General features: G+C 46.4%; 1 protein-coding gene across 5 annotated transcripts in view; it reads left to right on the plus strand.

Annotated features, from left to right (window-relative positions):
* The first annotated feature begins 15,670 nt into the window (after positions 1-15,670).
* BTRC (beta-transducin repeat containing E3 ubiquitin protein ligase) overlaps positions 15,671-20,434 on the plus strand; it is a 204,126-nt gene continuing 199,362 nt past the window's right edge. The window contains exon 1 of one of the 5 annotated variants that reach the window (XM_053584718.1): positions 15,671-15,829. In XM_053584718.1, the coding sequence (XP_053440693.1) occupies positions 15,782-15,829 (48 nt within the window). In that variant the 5' untranslated portion in view covers positions 15,671-15,781. Of the gene's footprint in view, positions 15,830-15,865; positions 16,210-20,434 lie in introns of those variants that run through there. The other 4 variants (XM_053584721.1, XM_053584720.1, XM_053584719.1 and 1 more) reach the window with 4 other exon arrangements.

Raw genomic sequence — 20,434 nt, forward strand, 5'->3', positions numbered from 1 at the left:
GGAGAGAACAAAACTCGGGTGAGCTGGGCCACTTTCTGTTCTTCAGTTGCTTTATCTCAACGGCTTTAGCACTTTCCCTTGCAGACCCGCCCCCAAGGCCAGCAGGAGTGCCTGCGCCTACAAGGACGAGAACCCAGATCCACCAATTCTTAAAGTTTTGCCATATCTGCTTTGTTTTTTTCTCTCTACGTCCTCCCCCCACCCCACATATACTTTACTTTGTTCCCCAAACCATTTGAGAATTAACTGCAACTATCATAGCACTTCACCTTAAATACTTCAGTGTGTATCTCCTGAAAACAAAGACATTCTCTAATTCTTTTATTCTCACAATTATCACTCAGGAAATGTAACATCAATAGAATACTATTATCTAATATAAACCCCTACTCAGTTTCCTCCAAGCTGTTTTCTCTTACGTGTGTCTGTGTGCATGTGTTGTTCCAACATCCAATCAGGGATCTTTCATAGCATTAGTTGTCACAGCTGTTCAGTTTCCTCTAAAGTTTCCTTTCTTTCCTTTTTGAGACCGAGTCTCACTTTATCTCCTTGGGTAGAGGTGTCACAGCTCACAGCAATCTCCAACTCCTGGGCTTAGGCAATTCTCCTATCTCAGCCTCCTGAGTAGCTGGGACCACAACACCCAGCTATTTTTTGTTGCAGTTTGGCCAGGGCCAGGTTTGAACCTGCCACCCTCGGTATATGGGGCTGGCACCCTACCCACTGAGCCACAGGTGCCACTCAGGTCTCCCTTCTTTCAAACAAAACAAGAAATACTTTCTGTTTATGTGCTAAAAAGAAGAAAAAAGGGGGAAAAAAAAAAGAAGGAATACTTTCCTTAGACCTACAATTTCTACCCTAAGCACTGTGCCAGCTCTTCTCTCCTTCCCTTGACAGTCAGAGGGTTTGTAAGGAAAGACTCAAGATTCTTTACATCCTCACCTCTGTTTTTAATCAGGATCCACATTCATCAGACTTTCTTCCCCACATCTCTGGCTACTTCCTGGGCTCCTTTGTAGGCTCATCCTCCTTTGCTCATCCTGTCAATTTTACGGGTTTTCAGGACTCTGTTCTTTTTTTTTTTTTTTTAATTTTTTTTTTTTGGTTATTTTATTTTATTTTATTTTATTTTTGGCTTTTTTATTTTATTTCGTTGCTTATTTTTTATTTCTTTACTTTTTTTTTTTTGTTTTGTTTTGTTGAGACAGGGTCCCACCCTATGCCCCTGAGCAGAGTGCAGTGGGCGTGGTAGCTCACCACAACCTCAGACTCGGGCTGCGGGCACCCCGCTGCCTCAGCCTCCGGAAGCCGCTGGGATTACAGTCGCCCGGCTGGGTTTTTCCATTTTTTTTATGAGTCGGGGTCTCACTGTCGCTCAGGAGAGTCTCGAACTCCTGAGCTCAAGCGATTCTCCCTCCTCAGCCTCCCACAGTGCTGGGATTACAGGCGTGAGCCACCGCGCCCGGCTTCAGGACTCTGTTCTAAACCTGCTACTTTTCCACTGGTTGTGCTTCCCTGGGTGGGGAACTTCAGTTACCACCTACATGCTAGAGATCCTCATTTGCAGTCCAGGTCTTCCTTTCTAGCTTTAGTTCCAAATATCCAATGGCCGGGTGGCACCTGTGGCTCAGTGAATAGGGCGCCAGCCCCATATACCGAGGGTGGCAGGTTCAAACCCAGCCCCGGCCGAACTACAACAATAAAATAGCCAGGCATTGTGGCGGGCGCCTGTATTCCCAGCTACTCGGGAGGCTGAGGCAAAAAAATCGCCTAAGCTCACAAGCTGGAGGTTGCTGTGAGCTGTGATGCCACAGCACTCTACCAATGGTGACAAAGTGAGAGTCTGTCTCTAAACAAACAAACAAAAAAACTAAACCCAAAACCTCTTTGGGTGGTGCCTGTGGCTCAGTAGGGAGCTGGCCCCACATACTGAAGGTGGTGGGTTTGAACCCAACTAAACAACTGCAACAAAAGATAGCCAGGCATTGTGGAGGGCGCCTATAGTCCCAGCTACTTGGGAGGCTGAGGCAAAAGAATCGTTTAAGCCCAAGAGTTGGAGGTTGCTGTGAGCTGTGACGTCACAGCACTCTACCGAGGGTGACACAGTAAGATTCTGTCTAAAAAAAAAAAAGCGGGCGGCGCCTGTGGCTCAAGGAGTAGGGCACCAGTCCCATATGCTGGAGGTGGCGGGTTCAAACCCAGCCCCGGCCAAAAAAAAAAAAAAGCAAATATCCAATGGCCACACTAATGTTTGAATCCCTACGGAAGTCTTGCAGGCTCCTCGAAGCAATATGTCTGAAAAAGAAATGATTATCTTCCCACCTGCTCCTTCTATTGTGCTCCCTGTCAAATAAATGGCATCCCTCATTCATTCTGTTTCCTGAGACTGATACCTAAAAGTCATCTTTAACACATACCTTTGACATCATCCATGACATATCTTATCAATCATCAAGTCCCACTAATTCTGTTTCCTTGGTATCACTGGAACTCACCTCCTTTTTTTCTGTTCTCACCATCTCCCTCATTTAGGCTGCCACCATTTCTCCCAGGAAGATTTCAGCAACTCATAATCCTTTTTTGTTTGTTTGTTTGTTTTGTGGTTTTTGGCCGGGGCTGGGTTTGAACCCGCCACCTCTGGCATATGGGACCAGCGCCCTAGTCCTTGAGCCACAGGTGCCGCCCAAGCAACTCATAATCTTTATCAAGCCTCCAGCTGTGTTCCTTTCTTTCTTTCTTTTTTTTTTTTTTGTAGAGACAGAGTTTCACTTTATTGCCCTCGATAGAGTGCCATGGCCTCACACGGCTCACAGCAACCTCCAACTCCTGGGCTTAAGCGATTCTCTTGCCTCAGCCTCCCAAGTAGCTGGGACAACAGGCGCCCGCCACAACGCCCAGCTATTTTTGGTTGCAGTTTGGCCGGGGCCGGGTTTGAACCCGCCACCCTCGGTATATCGGGCCGGCGCCTTACCGACTGAGCCACAGGCGCTGCCCTCCTTTCTTTTTTTTTTTTTTTTTTGAGACAGAATCTCAAACTGTTGCCCTGTGTATAGTGCCATGGCTCCTCATAGCTCACAGCAACCTCAAACTTGAGCTCAAGCAATCCTCTTGCCTCAGTTTTTCTATTTTTAGTAGCGATGAGGATCTTGCTTTTGCTCAGGCTGGTCTTGAACTCCTGAGCTAAAGCATTCCACCCTTTTTGGCCTCCCAGAGTGCTTGCCACCTCGCCTGGCCTGTGCTCCTTTCTAATCTGTTCTCAACCTTGGACTTGGAGTGATTTTCTGAAAATACAAATCTGACCATGTTGTAGCCCTGCTTAAAATTTTTTAGTAGTTTCCCACAGCTCATAGGAAAAGTCCAAATGCCTCGTTAGCCTTAAACTGGGGTGCAAGTCAGGATATTTTATAGTTGGTAAGATATAGGCACTGGCTCAGCACCTGTGGCTCAAGTGGCTAAGGCGCCAGCCACATAGACCTGAGCTGACAGGTCGAATCCAGCCCAGGCTGGCCAAACAATGATGGCTGCAACCAAAAGATAAAAATAGCCAAGGCATTGTGGCGGGCGCCTGTAGTCCCAGCTACTTGGGAAGCAGAGGCAAGAAAATCGCTTGAGCCCAGGATTTGGAGGTTGTTGTGATCTGTGATGCCATGGCACTCTACCCAGGGCAACAGCTTGAGGCTCTTTCTAAAAAATAAAAAAGATAAAGGCACTGACCCCAGTAAGAAAGGCTATCAGCTAGTTCACCTGACCAGCTTATGCCAGCTAAATAATGGCTTGCTTATAGAGCTCCATGCTATTGTCTTCTGTGATCTCATCTAGGCCACTCTTCTACTAAAGTCCCATGGATCTTTTTTGATTCCCAGAATGCATCATGAAAAATGCAGTTACCTTTTCCTGTAATACTCCTTCCTGTGGCTCCACTACCATCCCACCTAGTCTTTACCCCACAGAGATGCTCTGAAGGAGACTGACTGCTGTATCCAGGTAGAATTGGCCTTGGCCTGAGACAGTGAGAGAGCATCAGATAAGAGAACCTCAAGTGAATTACAGTTTGCTGTGGAAAAATATCTCCCTTCATTTAGGCATAAGAACATAGCACCTCGGGCAGCGCCTGTGGCTCAAGGAGTAGGGGCACCAGTCCCATATGCCGGAGGTGGCAGGTTCAAACCTAGCCCCGGCCAAAAACCAAAAAAAAAAAAAAAAAGAACATAGCACCTCTATAGGGTCAGCAAACTTTCAGAAGTAAAGAATTAACTCTTGACTTTCCATGAGGACACAGAAGTAAAGGAAACAGGGGAAGGCCAGGCGAAAGGTAGCTCACACCTGTAATCCCAGCACTCTGGGAGGCCGAGGTGGGTGGATTGCCTGAGCTCAGGAGTTTAAGAACAGCCTGAGCAAGAGCAAGACGCTGTCTCTAAAAAATAGTTGGGCATTGTAGCTGGCACCTGTAGGCCCTGCTGCTTGGGAGGCTGAGGCAAGAGAATCACTTGAGCCCAAGAGTTTGAGGTTGCTGTGAGTTATGATGCCACTCCACTCTACCAAGGGCCACAAAGTGAGACTCTGTCTCCAAAAAAAGGAGGGGAATCTTTCTTTAACACCCAAGTATATAACAGCATGTCTCCCGCCAACTGAAATATAAATACCCTTTCTACTGCCTTTGGACCTCTTGACCCTAGGACTAACCCTATCAGATAGTCAAATATTGATGAGTTTTTATCAGTGAATTAATCACTTTTGCTTCTTGCCAACCTTGAGCTTTGATTGGCTGCCCTTGGAAAATAAAGGTGTTTTGGTAGGCTTGGGTAGAGAGGGAAGGGGTAATTCTAGAGTTTAGAAGGTAAGTTAAACATGGAGGAGGACTCTGCACAGCCAAAAAGAAGACACTAAGCACCTAAACTACAAGCCAGTGGTCTCAAATGTGGCTGCAGATTAGAATCGCCTTTTTAAACTACTATTGCTTAAGGCCTACCAAAATCAATTAAATCAGAATACTTGGAAGGTAGAGTTTGGGCATCAATATTTTTATTTTTTTATTTTATTTTATTTTAGTTTTTATTTCTTTCTTTTTTTTTTTAGAGACAGAGTCTCACTGTACCACCCTTGGTAGAGTGCCGCGGCGTCACAAGGCTCACAGCAACCTCTAACTCTTGGGCTTACGCGATTCTCTTGCCTCAGCCTCCCGAGCAGCTGGGACTACAGGCGCCCACCACAACGCCCGGCTATTTTTTTGTTGCAGTTTGGCCGGGGCTGGGTTTGAACCCGCCACCCTCGGCATATGGGGCTGGAGCCCTACTCACTGAGCCACAGGCACTGCCCTTTATTTATTTATTTTTTTTTTGTGGTTTTTGGCCGGGGCTGGGTTTGAACCCGCCACCTCCAGCATATGGGACTGGCGCCCTACTCCTTGAGCCACAGGTGCCACCCGGGCTTCAATATTTTTATAAAGCTCCCAAATAATTTTTTTTTTTTTTTTTTGAGACAGAGTCTCAAGCTATTGCCCTGGGTAGAGTGCCATAGTGTTACAGCTCACAGGAACCTCAAACTCTTGGGCTTAAGAGATTCTCTTGCCTCCAGTTTTCTACTTTTAGTAGAGACAGGGGTCTCAATTTTGCTCAGGCTGGTCTTGAACTCATGAGCTCAAGCAATCCACACACCTCGGCCTCCCAGAGTGCTAGGATTACAGGTGTGAGCTACCACACCCAGCCCCAAATTACTCTTTTTTTTTTTTTTTTGAGACAGTCTCACTATTATCACCCTTGGTGGATTGCCGTGGCATCACAGCTCACAGCAACCTCAAACTCTTGGGCTCAAAAGATTCTCTTGCCTCAGCCTCCCAAGCATCTGGGACTACAGGTGCCTGCCACAATACCCGGCTATTTTTTGTTGCAGTTGTCATTGTTGGTTAGCTGGCCCTGGGGCCAGGTTCAAACCCACCACCTTCTGTGTATGTGGCTGGTGCCGTAACCACTGTGCTACAGGCACCAAGCCCCAAATTACTCTTATACACTATCAAGGGCACCAAACCCCAAATTACTCTTTTTATTTACTTATTTTTCTTTTGCAGTTTTTGGCCGGGGCCCAAGTTTGAACCCGCCACCTCCAGTATTTGGGGCCAGCACCCTACTCACTGAGCCACAGGCACCCCAAATTTTTCTTGTTTCTTTCTTTTTTATTTTTTAGTTAGTTTGTTTGTTTAGAGACAGAGTCTGACTTTGTCGCCCTTGGTAGAGTGCTGTAGTATCACAGCTCACAGCAACCTCCAGCTCTTGGCTTAATGCAATTCTCTTGCCTCAGCCTCCCGAGTAGCTGGGACTACAGGTGCCCGCCACAATGTCCAGCTACTTTTCTGTTGCAGTTTGGCCGGGGCCAGTAAATTATTCTTATACACTATCAAGGATGCTCACCCAATTGGGTATGGGAACGAAAGATGCCATTGGATGAGAAAAAAAGCTCATGTGCATGGAATATTTCTGGCTCCAGATTTCACATACTACAGGTATGGGGTTCTGGGTTAAAAGAGCAAATTAGTGTGCTTAAAGAAGCATTGTAGGTTGGAGGTTGCTTAAAGAAGGTAAATTTTGGGCAGTGCAGGTGGCTCAGTGAGTAGGATGCCGGCCCCTCATACAAAGGATGGCAGGTTCGAACCCAGCCCCAGCAAAACTGCAACAAAAAAATAGCCAGGCGTGGCAGCTCCTGTGGCTCAGTGAGTAGGGCGCCGGCCCCATATGCCGAGGGTGGCGGGTTCAAACCCAGCCCCGGCCAAACTGCAACAAAACAATAGCCGGGTGTTGTGGCGGGCACCTGTAGTCCCAGCTGCTCGGGAGGCTGAGGCAAGAGAATCGCATAAGCCCAAGAGTTAGAGGTTGCTGTGAGCCGTGTGACGCCACGGCACTCTACCCGAGGGCGGTACAGTGAGACTCTGTCTCTACAAAAAAAAAAAAAAAAAAAAATATTACATTTGTGAATTAAAAATGTAGCATACAAAAATGATATCTGTTTTTCAAGAACTACATAAACAAAAAGATAAACATTGCCTATGGAAGTAGGGAAAAGAGATTGGGCTATGGTGCTAAGAGGTAATAAATTATTAGGTAATTTTCTTTTTTTTGAGACAGAGCCTCAAGCTGTTGCTCTGGGTAGAGTGTAGTGGCATCATAGCTCACAGCAACCTCTAATTCTTGGGCTCAAGCGATTCTCCTGCCTCTACCTCCCAAGTAGCTGGGACTATAGGCACTTGCCACAATGCCCGGCTATTTCGGTTACAGCCATTGTTGTTTGGCAGGCCCAGGCTGGATTCGAACCTGGCAGCTCAGGTGTATGTGGCTGGCGCCTTAGCCACTTGAGCCACAGGCGCCGAGCCAGGTAAATATTTTTTAAAAGTAAGGTTTTTTTTTTTTTTTTTTTGTAGAGACAGAGTCTCACTTTATCACCCTTGGTAGAGTGCCGTGGCGTCACACAGCTCACAGCAACCTCCAACTCCTAGGCTTAGGTGATTCTCTTGCCTCAGCCTCCCAAGTAGCTGGGATTACAGGCGCCCGCCACAACGCCCAGCTATTTTTTTGTTGCAGTTTGGCCGGGGCCGGGTTTGAACCCACCACCCTCGGCATGTGGGGCCGGCGCCCTACCCGCTGAGCCACAGGCGCCGCCCATAAAAGTAAGGTTTAAATCAAACCTTGAAAGATGAATAAGGAGGGAGAAAAGGAAGCCTTCCAGAACTGCAAAATGCCTAACACATGCTAAGGCTAATAGGCAGGAGTATGCTGAGCAGATGTGGGTAGGAGAAGAATGCTTCAATTGGAGCAGAGGAGCATATTAAAGCAAAATGGGAATAAGAGTGGAGAGAAAGGGGCCAGTGAGGTGGCTTACGTCCTATAATCCTAGCACTCTGGGAGGTTTAGGCGGTAGATTGCCTGAGCTAATGAGTTTAAGACCAGCCTGAGCCAGAGCGAGACCTCATCTCTCAAAATAGCCCGGTGTTGTGGCAGGCACCTATAGTCCCAGCTACTTGGGAGGCTGAGGCAAGAGAATCACTTAAGTCCGAGTTTGAGGTTGCAGTGAGGTGTGATGTCATGGCATTCTACTGAGGGCAATATAGTGAGACTCTGTCTCAAAAAAAAAAAAAAAAAAGAGTGGAGAGATGGGCGGCACCTGTGGCTCAGTGAGTAGGGCGCCGGCCCCATATGCCGAGGGTGGCGGGTTCAAACCCAGCCCCGGCCAAACTGCAACAAAAAAATAGCCGGGTGCTATGGCGGGCACCTGTAGTCCCAGCTACTCGGGAGGCTGAGGCAAGAGAATCGCTTAAGCCCAGGAGCTGGAGGTTGCTGTGAGCTGTGTGATGCCACGGCACTCTAAGGGCCGTAAAGTGAGACTCTTGTCTCTAAAAAAAAAAAGGAAAAAAAAAAAGAGTGGAGAGAAAGAATTGGGTAAGATTATGAAGGTCATTGAATCCAGGCAAAGAAATTTAAGTGAAACTAAAAGGAGAAAAGAGAACCATAAAAGGATTGACCAAGGAAGAACTGTGATTAAAGCGCAGTCTAAAGGAGATTTTCAGATGAAGTAGAAGGAGGGAGCCTGGAGTCCCAAAACTGGATTGGTGGTGAATATGGCAAACCAAGCAAAAAAGGTGATGATAGTCTGGCTCATAGGTATACGTATTTTAGAGTTTCCAGAGACCTTTGTTTCCCAGATGACAAAAAGAGAGGGCCAAAAATGTTCAGTTAATTGCCTAGTCAACCCATAAAGTGGTAATAGATGAGCTAGAACTACCTCTTAATTCCTAGACCACCATAAACTTTCCTAAACCATGTTGGATTTGAGAATATATATTTTTTCTTTTTTTTAAGAGACAGAGTTTTACTTTATTGCCTTTGATAGAGTGCCATGGCTCACAGCACCTCCAGCTCTTGGGTTTAGGCAATTCTCTTGCCTCACCCTCCCGAGTAGCTGTGACTACACGCGCCTGCCACAACGCCTGGCTATTTTTTGTTGCAGCTGTCGTTGTTGAGCTGGCCTGGGCCAGGTTTGAACCTGCCAGCCTCAGTGTATGTGGCCAGAGCCCTACCCACTGAGCTACAGACACCGCCCTCAGTTTGCCTGATTGAGTGATCAATTTTCAACAAAGAGATTTAGCCATTCTGAGGCCAGCCCCTGCCAGCTTAGTTTCAATCCATATGTATAAAAACTGTCTGACTACTTTCAATCCATATGTATAAAAACTAGCTGACTACTGGGCAAAAAGGACTGTTCCTGATGGCCAGCTTTATCAGGCAATATTTTCATATTCCTATATGGATGACAAAGTAAAACAAGTGACTTCCCGACAGTAATGAATCTTACAGATTAAAACATCTTAACCTAAAAGGTCTCCCACTCGGGCGGCGCCTGTGGCTCAGTGAGTAGGGCGCCAGCCCCATATGCCGAGGGTGGCAGGTTCAAACCCAGCCCCGGCCAAACTGCAACCAAAAAATAGCCGGGCGTTGTGGCGGGCACCTGTAGTCCCAGCTGCTCGGGAGGCTCAGGCAAGAGAATCGCGTAAGCCCAAGAGTTAAGAGGTTGCTGTGAGCCGTGTGACGCCACGGCACTCTACCCGAGGGCGGTACAGTGAGACTCTGTCTCTACAAGAAAAAGAAAAAAAAAAGTCTCCCACTCAAACTGAAAACTGAAAATACCCCTGACAGATAGTCATTCTACCTCTTATGTTTTTAGTTTTCTTTTTAGTTTGTTTTATTTTTTTGAGACAGAGTTTCACTTATTGCCCTCGGTAGAGTGCAGTGGCATCACAGCTCATAGCAACCTCAAACTCTTGGGCTTAAGTGATTCTCCTACTTCAGCCTCCCAAGTAGCTGGCACTATGGGCGCCCCCCACAACACCCGGCTATTTTAAGAGATGAGATCTTTTTTTTTTTTTTGTAGAGACTTTATGGCCCTGGGTAGAGTGCCGTGGCATCACACAGCTCACAGCAACCTCCAACTCCTGGGCTTAAGTGATTCTCTTGCCTCAGTCTCCCGAGTAGCTGGGACTACAGGCGTCTGCCACACGGCCCGGCTTTTTTCTTTTTTTTTTTTGGTTGCAATTCAGCCGGGGCCGGGTTTGAACCCGCCACCCTCGGTATATGGGGCTGGCGCCTTACCGACTGAGCCACAGGCGCCGCCCAAGAGATGAGATCTTTCTCTGACTCCGGGTGGTCTTGAACCTGTGAGCTCAGGCAATCCACCCGCCTTGGCCTGCAGGAGTGCTAGGATTACAGATGTAAGCCACCAGCCCGGCCACCTCTAACATTTTTAGGTATGGGGCAGTCCATTTCCTTGTCAGGAGAGCTCTAATTATTAGAAAATTCTTCCTTATCTTAATCTGAGTCCCGCCCGGGCCCGGTGGCTCATACCTATAATCCTAGCACTCTGGGAGGCCGAGGTGGGTGGATAGCTTAAATTCTTGGATTGGAGACCAGCCTGAGCAAAAAGTGAGACCCACCTCCCCACCACACCCCCATCTCTACTAAAAAAAAAAATAGAAAAACTGAGGCAAGAGGATCACTTGAGCCCAAGAATTGGAGCTTGTTGAGAGCTGTGAGGCCACGGCATTCTACCCAGGATGACATCTTGAGACTCTGTCTCTAAAAAAAAAAAAAAAATCTGAGTCCCTATGTCTCTGCAGCATGGTTCAGTGCAGTGAAAATAGCACGGGCCTTCAAGTCAAACAGATTTGGGTAATTTGCTATATGACTTAATCAATTTAATTTTCTTTTCTTTTTCTTTGGCCGGGGCCGGGTTTGAACCTACCACCTCCGGTATATGGGGCTGGTGCCCTACTCCTTGAGCCACAGGCACTGCCCCACAAATTATTTTTCTTTTATTAGCCTCATTCGCTTCATCTGTAAATTAGAGATAATAGGGTGGCGCCTGTGGCTTAGTGAATAGGGCGCCGGCCCCATATACTGAGGGTGGTGGGTTCTAACCCAGCCCCAGCCAAACTGTAACAAAAAATAGCTGGGCGTTGTGGTGGGTGCCTGTAGTCCCAGCTACTCGGGAGGCTGAGGCAAGAGAATCCTCTAAGCCCAGCTTGCTGTGTGCTGTAATGCCACGGCACTCTACAAAAGTGAGGGTGACAAAAGTGAGACTCTGTCTCTAATAAATAAATAAATAAAATTAGGGATAATAATACAGAGTTACTATGACTAGTAGATATGAACACAAAATGGCTAGTATAGTGCCTGACACAAAGAGCTAGTAAAGTGATAACTGTTGTTATTACTATTACAATTATTTTTATTCCACCCATTGGTCCTAGTTTGCCCTGTGGAGCTACATACATATGCCTTCAAAAATCCTTCAAATACTTAAAGTTAGTTGTCATGTTATTTATTTTTTATTTTTATTTTTTATTTTTTTTGTGGTTTTGGGCTGGGGCTGGGTTTGAACCCGCCACCTCCGGCATATGGGACCGGCGCCCTACTCCTTGAGCCACAGGTGCTGCCCTATCTTTTATTTTTATTTTTTGAGATAGTCTCACTCTGTTTCCCTAGGCTACAGGGCTGTGGCGCATAGCTCACAGCAACCTCAAACTCACGGGTTGAAGCAATCCTCCTGCTTCCTGAGTAGCTGAGACTATAGGTGTGTGCCACCACACCCGGTTAGTTTTTTTCTATTTTTAGTAGAGACCAGGCCTCACTCTTGCTCAGGCTAGTCTCCAACTCCTGAGCTCAAGCAATCCACCCACCTGTGCCTCCCAGAGTGCTGGGATTACAGGTATGAGCCACCACAACTGACCCGCCATATTATTATTATTATTTTTTTTGAGACAAAGTCTCACTATGTTGCCCTTGGTAGAGTGCCATGGTGTCACAGCTCACAGCAATCTCAAACTCTTGGGCTCAAGCAATTCTGTTGTCTCAGCCTCCAAAGTAGCTAGGACTATAGGCATCCACCGCAACACCCAGCTATTTTTAGAGATGAAGTCTTACTCTGGCTTAAGCTGGTCTTGAACCTGTGAGCTCAGGTGATCCACCTGCCTGTGCCTTCCAGAGTGCTAGGATTACAGGCATGAGCCACGGCACCCGGCCCAATTTTTATTTTTTTAATTCGTGAGCAAAACTTTTTATTAAGTGAAAGTCTATTCTCACTATTGCACTTGCATATTCTAAAAATTTTTTTAAAAGAATGTCCATTATGTATTAAATAATATGCTGAGTTCCATGCATATAGGGATGACTAGGACAAAGTATCAATTAGAAATGTAAGCTCCAGGCCGAGCCTGTGGCTCAGTGAGTAGGGCGCCGGCCCCATATGCCGAGGGTGGCGGGTTCAAATCCAGCCCCTGCCAAACTGCAACAAAAAAATAGCCGGGTGCTATGGTGGGCACCTGTAGTCCCAGCTACTCGGGAGGCTGAGGCAAGAGAATCGCTTAAGCCCAGGAGCTGGAGGTTGCTGTGAGCTGTGTGATGCCATGGCACTCTACATAGGGCCATAAAGTGAGACTCCGTCTCTAAAGAAAAAAAAAAAAAAAAGAAACGTAAGCTCCACAAAGAAAGGGACTAGGTCTAGGTCTGTTATGTTCACTAACAAATTCTCTCTCTTTTTTTTTTTTTTTTTTTGAGATAGAGTCTCACTTTGTAGCCCTGGGTAGAGGGCCTGATACTATATAGCTCACAGCAACCTCAAACTTGGGCTCAAGTGATTCTCCTGCCTCAGCCTCCCAAGTACCTGGGACTACAGGTGCCTGCCACTGATACAGGACAAGTGGCATCCCTGCCAGCTTCTGGAGCTGGGGAGGAGGGGCACGAACCTGCTTCCGCCGGCAGTGAGCAGAGGAACCAGTGGGCTGGAGGGTACCGGGGGCCCTGCAGGAGGGCCAGAGGGGCCAGACAACTGCTGGGGAGACACCAGTACCTTAGGCTGAACAGGGAACTCCCATTTTCTAGGCCTGGTCAATTTCATGTAAGTTTCCAAGGCCTGGGAATGAAAGGGATTGTAGCCCTTGATTTGTGACCCAGACATGACCCAGACCATGTCCCAGACATGATGTCCCAGAAAAGTTAAATGTAACTACCAAGCCCTGCTAAATGTAACTATCCAGGGCCCCATGCGACTATATATACCCCTAGACAAAGCCCAGAGACAGAGAGAGAGAGAGAGAGAAAGACAGCTTTTTTCTACAGACTTGGGTTTTCTCTCTCTGCCAGGAGCTCTGGCGCTTCTGTATTCTTTTCTGTAAATAAATCCTGTCTTACCACTGATCTGTGGTCCGCGGATTCATTTTTGAATCACTGAGACCAAGAACCTACTGAAGAGTGAAATCCGGTATCACCACAACACCCAGCTATTTTTAGAGACAGGGTCTTGCTCTGGCTGAGGCTGGTCTCCAACCTGTGGGCTCAGGCAATTCACCCACCTCAGCCTCCCAGAGTGCTAGGATTACAGGTGTGAGCAACTGAGCCAGCCCCTTGAATTCTCTTTTCTCGAGATGATGTCTGCACATGGTTATTATGAAGTTCTGGCATAGAATGGGAGGGAGGTTCAAGAAAGGAGAGGAGGCCAGTCCAAGGAGAAGGAAAGAGTTTAATAGAGGTGAAAAGGAAAATAGAGACTGACCTGGTGCCAGCACAGCTCCCACACAGTTGAAAAAGGCTTTTTATTAACCTCACCAGTATAGCTGGAAAAGGGCAGTGAACTCAGAGTACTGCCTGGGGCTCTGTCTTTACAGTTCGGGTCAGGATCAAGGGCATATTCTTTGGATTATGGGCCAGGATATGAGTAGGATGATTCTAGGAACTCTGATCTTGAGGCACTCCAGGAGTCTGGGGAGGGGGTTTGCTGGTTTCTGACCTGATTTTCTAAAATGACTGCATTCCTGTTAGGGTTTTGAGAATTCCTTTCCCACAGTTATGTGCTTATTATTTATTGAATGAACTAAAATAATATACAATGGAGATTTTTCCTATAAGTAAAAAGGCACTTTCCTAATTCACTTATTTTATGAATTCAGATATTTTGTACAAGTCTATCATAATTTAACTCACCATATCTATATTTGTATATTTTTAGAGATAAAATCTCACTTTATTGCCCTTAGTAGAGTGCCGTGGCGTCACAGCTTACAGCTTCTGGGCTTAGACAATTCTCTTGCCTCAGCCTCCCGAATAGCTGGGGCTACAGGCACCTGCCACAATGCCCGGCTATTTTTTTTTTTAATTTTTTAAAAATTTTATTTTATTTAGAGACAGAGTCTCACTATGTCGTCCTCGGTAGAGTGCCCTGGCGATACAGCTCACAGCAACCTCAAACTCTTGGGCTCAAGCAATTCTCTTGCCTCAGCCTCCCAAGTAGCAGACTAAAGGCGCCCACCACAACGACCAGCTATTTTTTTGCTGCAGGTTGGCTGGGGTTGGGTTCGAACCCGCCACCCTCGGTATATGGGGCCAGTGCCCTACCCACTGAGCCACAGGCGCCGCCATACTTTTTATATATAATTTTAGAAATGGTAGTCTTGCTCTGTTGCCCCTTGAGGGATCCTCCAGCCTTAGCCTCCTGAGCAACTAGGATTACAGGTGGGAGCCACTGTGCCAGGTATATAAGCCACCTTGCTTTTAACTCAACCCTAGTGTTTTTTACCGCCTAAGGTAGACTTAATTTCCGAAATAAACTCATAGGGGCAGCGCCTGTGGCTCAGTCGGTATGGCGCCGGCCCCATATACCGAGGGTGGCAGGTTCAAACCCAGCCCCGGCCAAACTGCAACCAAAAAATAGCCGGGCGTTGTGGCGGGCGCCTGTAGTCCCAGCTACTCGGGAGGCTGAGGCAAGAGAATCGCTTAAGTCCAGGAGTTGGAGGTTGCTGTGAGCTGTGTGAGGCCACGACACTCTACCGAGGGCCATAAAGTGAGACTGTCTCAATAAAAAAAATAAAAAACAAAATAAACTCATATACCCCTTTCAAGGCCAAAGAAAATATTTATAGGCTTTATTTGTTGGATGGCCATTATACTCCACCACTCAAGCATATATGTGATCCTTAGAGCAGAATTTACATCCCAATGTTATCAATTGCAGGCTAAGGTTTCTAAGCTCTAAAGGCCAAGAACTACGTGAGCCGAGTTCTATCAGGCCCTGACTCCCTGTAGGGAAGAAAAGATTCCTTAGGAGAAGTGATATTTTAGGAGGAGGTTGAAATTCTGCATTGCTCCTTGGCGCCCATTGGCTCAGCGCCTCTGGGTCGCAAACCTCCTGGAGACGACAGATATATGAATTTTTCGGATGTCCGGATGTCCAGCTTTTGAAAACCACAGTTAGGGAGGCCCTAAAAACCCTTTTGATTTCTCTCACAGTTTTTCCCCAGTACTTGGGCTACAGGTGCTGGTCGCCATCTTGATATCAAACGCCAGGCAAGCCGCCACTGGCGTCTCCCGGTAACCACGGAGACAACCGTGACCCTCCCGTAGACTATCTGAACTACAATTCCCTTCAGCAGATTTCCTCTACTTGACTGCCAGTTGTCTAGATCTGGCTCGTCGGCAGCTGCAATGCTGTCGCAGTGAACTGCGGGAGTTGCGGTTCGCAGCCTGGCCTCGGTTTTTGCTGTGGGAAGCTCCAGAACTACAAATCCCAAGAGCCTATGGACTCACGCATGCGCACGGAAGAGCTGGCTATCCTTGGCCTCCCAGCCTGTGCCTTAGAGGTAAGAGAGGGCGGGGGGGAGGAAGAGGAGGCGGGATCCCAGCTCTGCGTTGGCTGCGGCCTGGCACGAAAGGGGCGGCCCCGGCCGAGAGCAGACCTAGTAGCCGCGGTGATTATGGACCCGGCCGAGGCGGTGCTGCAGGAGAAAGCACTCAAGTTTATGGTGAGGAGAAGGTGCAGGCCGGGGAATGGCGGAGGCGGTGGCGTTGGTGGCGTCTCTGAGCTCAGGCCTGGCCGCCCACTGAGGGACTGGGAACCGGGACCTTGGGCCAAGGCTCGTGGCGAGGGCGGCCGGGATTGGAGCTCCTGGAAGGAGGCTGGGGGTTGCTGAGCAAAACCGGGGGTGGGGGCAGCAGCTCCGCCATCTTGTGGATGAGAGGCCAAGTGACAGCGGGAGCTTAATCGAGGAGGGGGCACCAGGCGGCGCGCGGGGACCAGGAGGAAAAGGGGCGTGGGGACAGTTACTGAAGAGCGGAGGAAGCCCAGTTGGAGAGACGCCGTGAGGCTGCTGGTAGGACCTTCCCGGTGTCAGGGTTACCGTAGGTAAGGCCCCGGAGAGGAGGTGCATTCAGCAGTAGGGAAGGCGGAGCACGGGATAGTGGGAAGACAGATACTGTGGGTAGGGGGAGAACAGGCAGGGCTGGATGCGGATGGATTTAAGGTTGGAGGAGAGACACCAGGGGTGGTGGGAGCTTGTAGTTTTGTGAAAACGAAGAGGGCCAAAAGGCTTTGCTTTGAGAGTGGAATCTCTGCTTGGCCAAACTAATTGTTGACAAACTCTGGGAGGAGGCCTTACTTAGGAAGATAAGGACTGGGAGTGAGGACCTAGGGCTATGGGGACTATACTTGGGACAGGAAGAGAGGTTTACTATGAGCCAGAATTACAAATGTCGGGGAAGGGATACATATTCTACTTTGAAAGAAAGTAGATATTGTAATAAGGACAAGTTGACGAAAAGAAAGAGGCTGGTTTGATCAGGGAAACATGAGTAGGAGATTGTGAGCAAATTAATGTCTAATAGGGAAAAACAAAACTTAGAGCTAAATTATGGAAGTAGTAAAGTACGAGGCCACTTTCTGTATCATATTTTTGGGAAGGAAAGGCCATGAGATTAGACTTGCAAAGACCAAAAAAAGTGATGAGATAGTGGAGAAATTCAGGAGGTAAGATGAATGTAGGTAGTGGGGAATGTGAGAGTAAGTCACGACTAGTGGTTACCCATCAGTTATAGGTTGAAGCGCAGTGTGTGCATGGATTGGACTTTGTGGGTGTGTTTAAACCCCTTGGAGCCTATTTAACTGTATCATGCATTTTTTTTTTTTTTTTGCTATGCTTATCTTTGGTATTTATATAGTCTGATGTTTGCTTTTAATATGATGCTTCTTGTGTATCCTAGGTGTAAAACCAGACTTTGTGATTACAACTAAAAGATGATGGAGTCATAGACTTTTAGCTTAACAGGTGGCCTTAAGACATTGATATTCACGTGCAAGTTTTGCTTTTTGCAGATGTAATAGTGACCTGTTTCTCCAAATCTTATTCTTTTGTTAAAAAACATAGTTATTTCGTGTCTTTGCCTAAAATACTATAACGAATCTAAAACAAAAAATGGATACTAATCTAATTGAATTTAGGTAAACTGCCCCATTTAGAAGAATACTTTTACAGAGTCTTCATATAGTAAGAAGAGCTCCTGAAATTTTTTTGAACTTTAGAAGTAAATGAAAGTTGGCTTTATCTCTATAGCCAGCTTTTAGATTTAAATCAGAAAAGTTGCTTATTTTTGTTTATTTTGTTTATTTTCTACTTTAGAGGATTGACTCTTAATCCTAATCCTGACACTTGTGTCAGATTTATGGAATAATGTGATTTATAGATCATAAAGAGACATTATGAGATCATCCTTTTTACTCCCCATTAAGACCTCAACCCAGGAGCATCCTCACCTACTTCATCTCTGCTTTGTACCAGTGAGGTTATGTTTTGATAATGGCCTCCTGATTGAGTAAAGGTGGACTTGGAGATAACCATGTAGTAGTTTGCAGCTTTTAGGGCACCATACATTATTAAATCTTGAATCAGTTTTTATAAGAAGAAGAAAATTCTTTTCTTTAATTTTCATTACTTTCATTTTTGACCTTGCTTGCTGTTGTGGCTGCTGTTTGAGAAAAGATCAACTGGAAGAGGGTCACCAAGAATGATACCTTAAAAAAAGAAGCAAAGAACAGAGTTATAGATTTGGTATTCTCTTTCAGCTCAGTAACAGTCTTACTATGAATCCGAGTAAGTCACAACTTCCCTTTGGTCCCATTTACTTTGCTATAACATGTTTCTTTATTCAGAGTCGATTTTGAGATAGGAAGATATTTTATTTAAACTTGCATCAAGTAATTAGTGCACAGTACACATGGAAAGACAATCCTTTTAATCAAATAGAACATTTTGTTTAGTTTTTGGCTTTGTTCTGGCTTTAACCTTTGCCTCAATTATGAATTGTTAATGACAGCTTTTTTTTGTTTGTTTTGTTTTTTTGAGACAGTATGTCCCCCTCAGTAGAGTGCCATGGTGTTAAAGCTCACAGCAACCTCAAACTCTTGAGCTTAAGTGATTTTGTCTCAGTCTCCCAAGTAGCTGGGACTACATGTTAAAGACAGCTTTTATACAGATGCCCTGATTTCTATAGTTTAAAAAAAAAAAAGTAAAATTGGTTTAAAATGCCAACATGAGGGCGGCACCTGTGGCTCAGTCGGTAAGGCGCCGGCCCCATATACCGAGGGTGGCAGGTTCAAGCCCGACCCCGGCTGAACTGCAACCAAAAAAAAAAAAAAATAGCCTGGCGTTGTGGCGGGCGCCTGTAGTCCCAGCTACTCGGGAGGCTGAGGCAAAAGAATTGCTTAAGCCCAGGAGTTGGAGGTTGCTGTGAGCTGTGTGAGGCCACGGCACTCTACCGAGGGCCATAAAGTGAGACTCTGTCTCTACGAAAAAAAAAAAATGCCAACATGAAATGGATACTCTTACAAATTTGCTGCTCATTACCACATTTTCTTTCTTTCTTTTTTTTTTTGTAGAGACAGAGTTTCACTGTACCGCCCTCAGGGAGAGTGCCGTGGCGTCACACAGCTCACAGCAACCTCTAACTCTTGGGCTTACGCGATTCTCTTGCCTCAGCCTCCCGAGCAGCTGGGACTACAGGCGCCTGCCACAAGGCCCGGCTATTTTTTTGTTGCAGTTTGGCCGGGGCTGAGTTTGAACCCGCCACCCTCAGCATATGGGGCTGGCGCCCTACTCACTGAGCCACAGGCGCCGCCTCATTACCACATTAATGTAGTGCCTTTATTAGGAATTTAACAGTAAAATCTTATTAATGAGACTGCTAATTTAGAGTTGACCAGAGTTACCCTTGGATACTTGTAAAAAATAGTTTAGGCATCATGTTTAATTTCTAAAAAGATCATATGAAAGCAGTGGTTTACATTAAAAAACTTGTATGCTAATGCCTTACATTCAGCTTTAGCAGGTCCTCAAGGACTTTTCCTGATACTTATTTGGTCAACAAAAGTATTAAGTGTAAACCTCAGAAAAGATAAGTGAAATTGGAAGAGGACCTGAGAAGAGAAGAGAAATGAAAATGATTGAATATAGACCCCATTTTATGTATATATAGTATGAAAGATAAGCTGGGGAGGAATTTGAGTGTTTTTTTTTTTTTTTTTGTAGAGACAGAGTCTCACTGTACCGCCCTCGGGTAGAGTGCCATGGCGTCACACAGCTCACAGCAACCTCTAACTCTTGGGCTTACACGATTCTCTTGCCTCAGCCTCCCGAGCAGCTGGGACTACAGGCGCCCGCCACAACACATGGCTATTTTTTTGTTGCAGTTTGGCCAGGGCTGGGTTTGAACCCGCCACCCTTGGCATATGGGGTCAGCGCCCTACTCACTGAGCCACAGGTGCCGCCCTAATTTGAGTGTTATTTTTAAAAATAAACAGATGGGACAGGGCGGCGCCTGTGGCTCAAGGAGTAGGGCGCTGGTTCCATATGCCGGAGGTGGCGGGTTCAAACCCAGTCCCAGCCAAAAACCACAAAACAAACAAACAAACAAAAAAAACAGATGGGACAAATATATTCTTGTTCAACTAATCCCAGAATCAAGTGGGGGAACTTGAAACTTGGATGACAGAATTTTAGGACATATAGATTTTTAGATATAAAAGATAATTACTGTATAACAAAACATCTCAGAATTTAGTAGGTTTTTTTTTTTTGAGACCAAGTTTCATTTTGTCACCCTCGGTAGAGTGCTGTGGCATCACAGCTCACAGCAACCTCAAATTCTGGGGCTTAAGTGATTCTCTTGCCTCAACCTCCCAAGTAGCTGGGACTACAGGCACCTGCCACAATGCCCGGCTATTTTTTGGCCATAGTTGTTGTTTGGCAGGCCCCGGACTGTATTTGAACCCACCACCTCCAGTGTATGTGGCTGGTGCCCTAGCTGCTGAGCTACATGTGCCGAGCCAGAATTTAGTAGCTTTAAAGAACCTATTTATTTATTTATTGTTTTTGAGATAGAGTCTCACTTTGTTGCCCTCAGTAGAGTGCTGTGGCATCACAGCTCACAGCAACCTCAAAATCTTGGGCTTAAGCGATTCTCTTGCCTCAGCCTTCCAAGTAGTTGGGACGACAGGGCCTGCCACAATGCCTGGCTATTTTTTGTTGTTGTTGCTGTTTGGCTGGGGCCGGGTTTGAACCCACCACCCTCCGTATGTG

This window comes from Nycticebus coucang, chromosome 3, assembly GCF_027406575.1.
Source record: "Nycticebus coucang isolate mNycCou1 chromosome 3, mNycCou1.pri, whole genome shotgun sequence".
Classification (NCBI taxonomy): domain Eukaryota; kingdom Metazoa; phylum Chordata; class Mammalia; order Primates; family Lorisidae; genus Nycticebus; species Nycticebus coucang.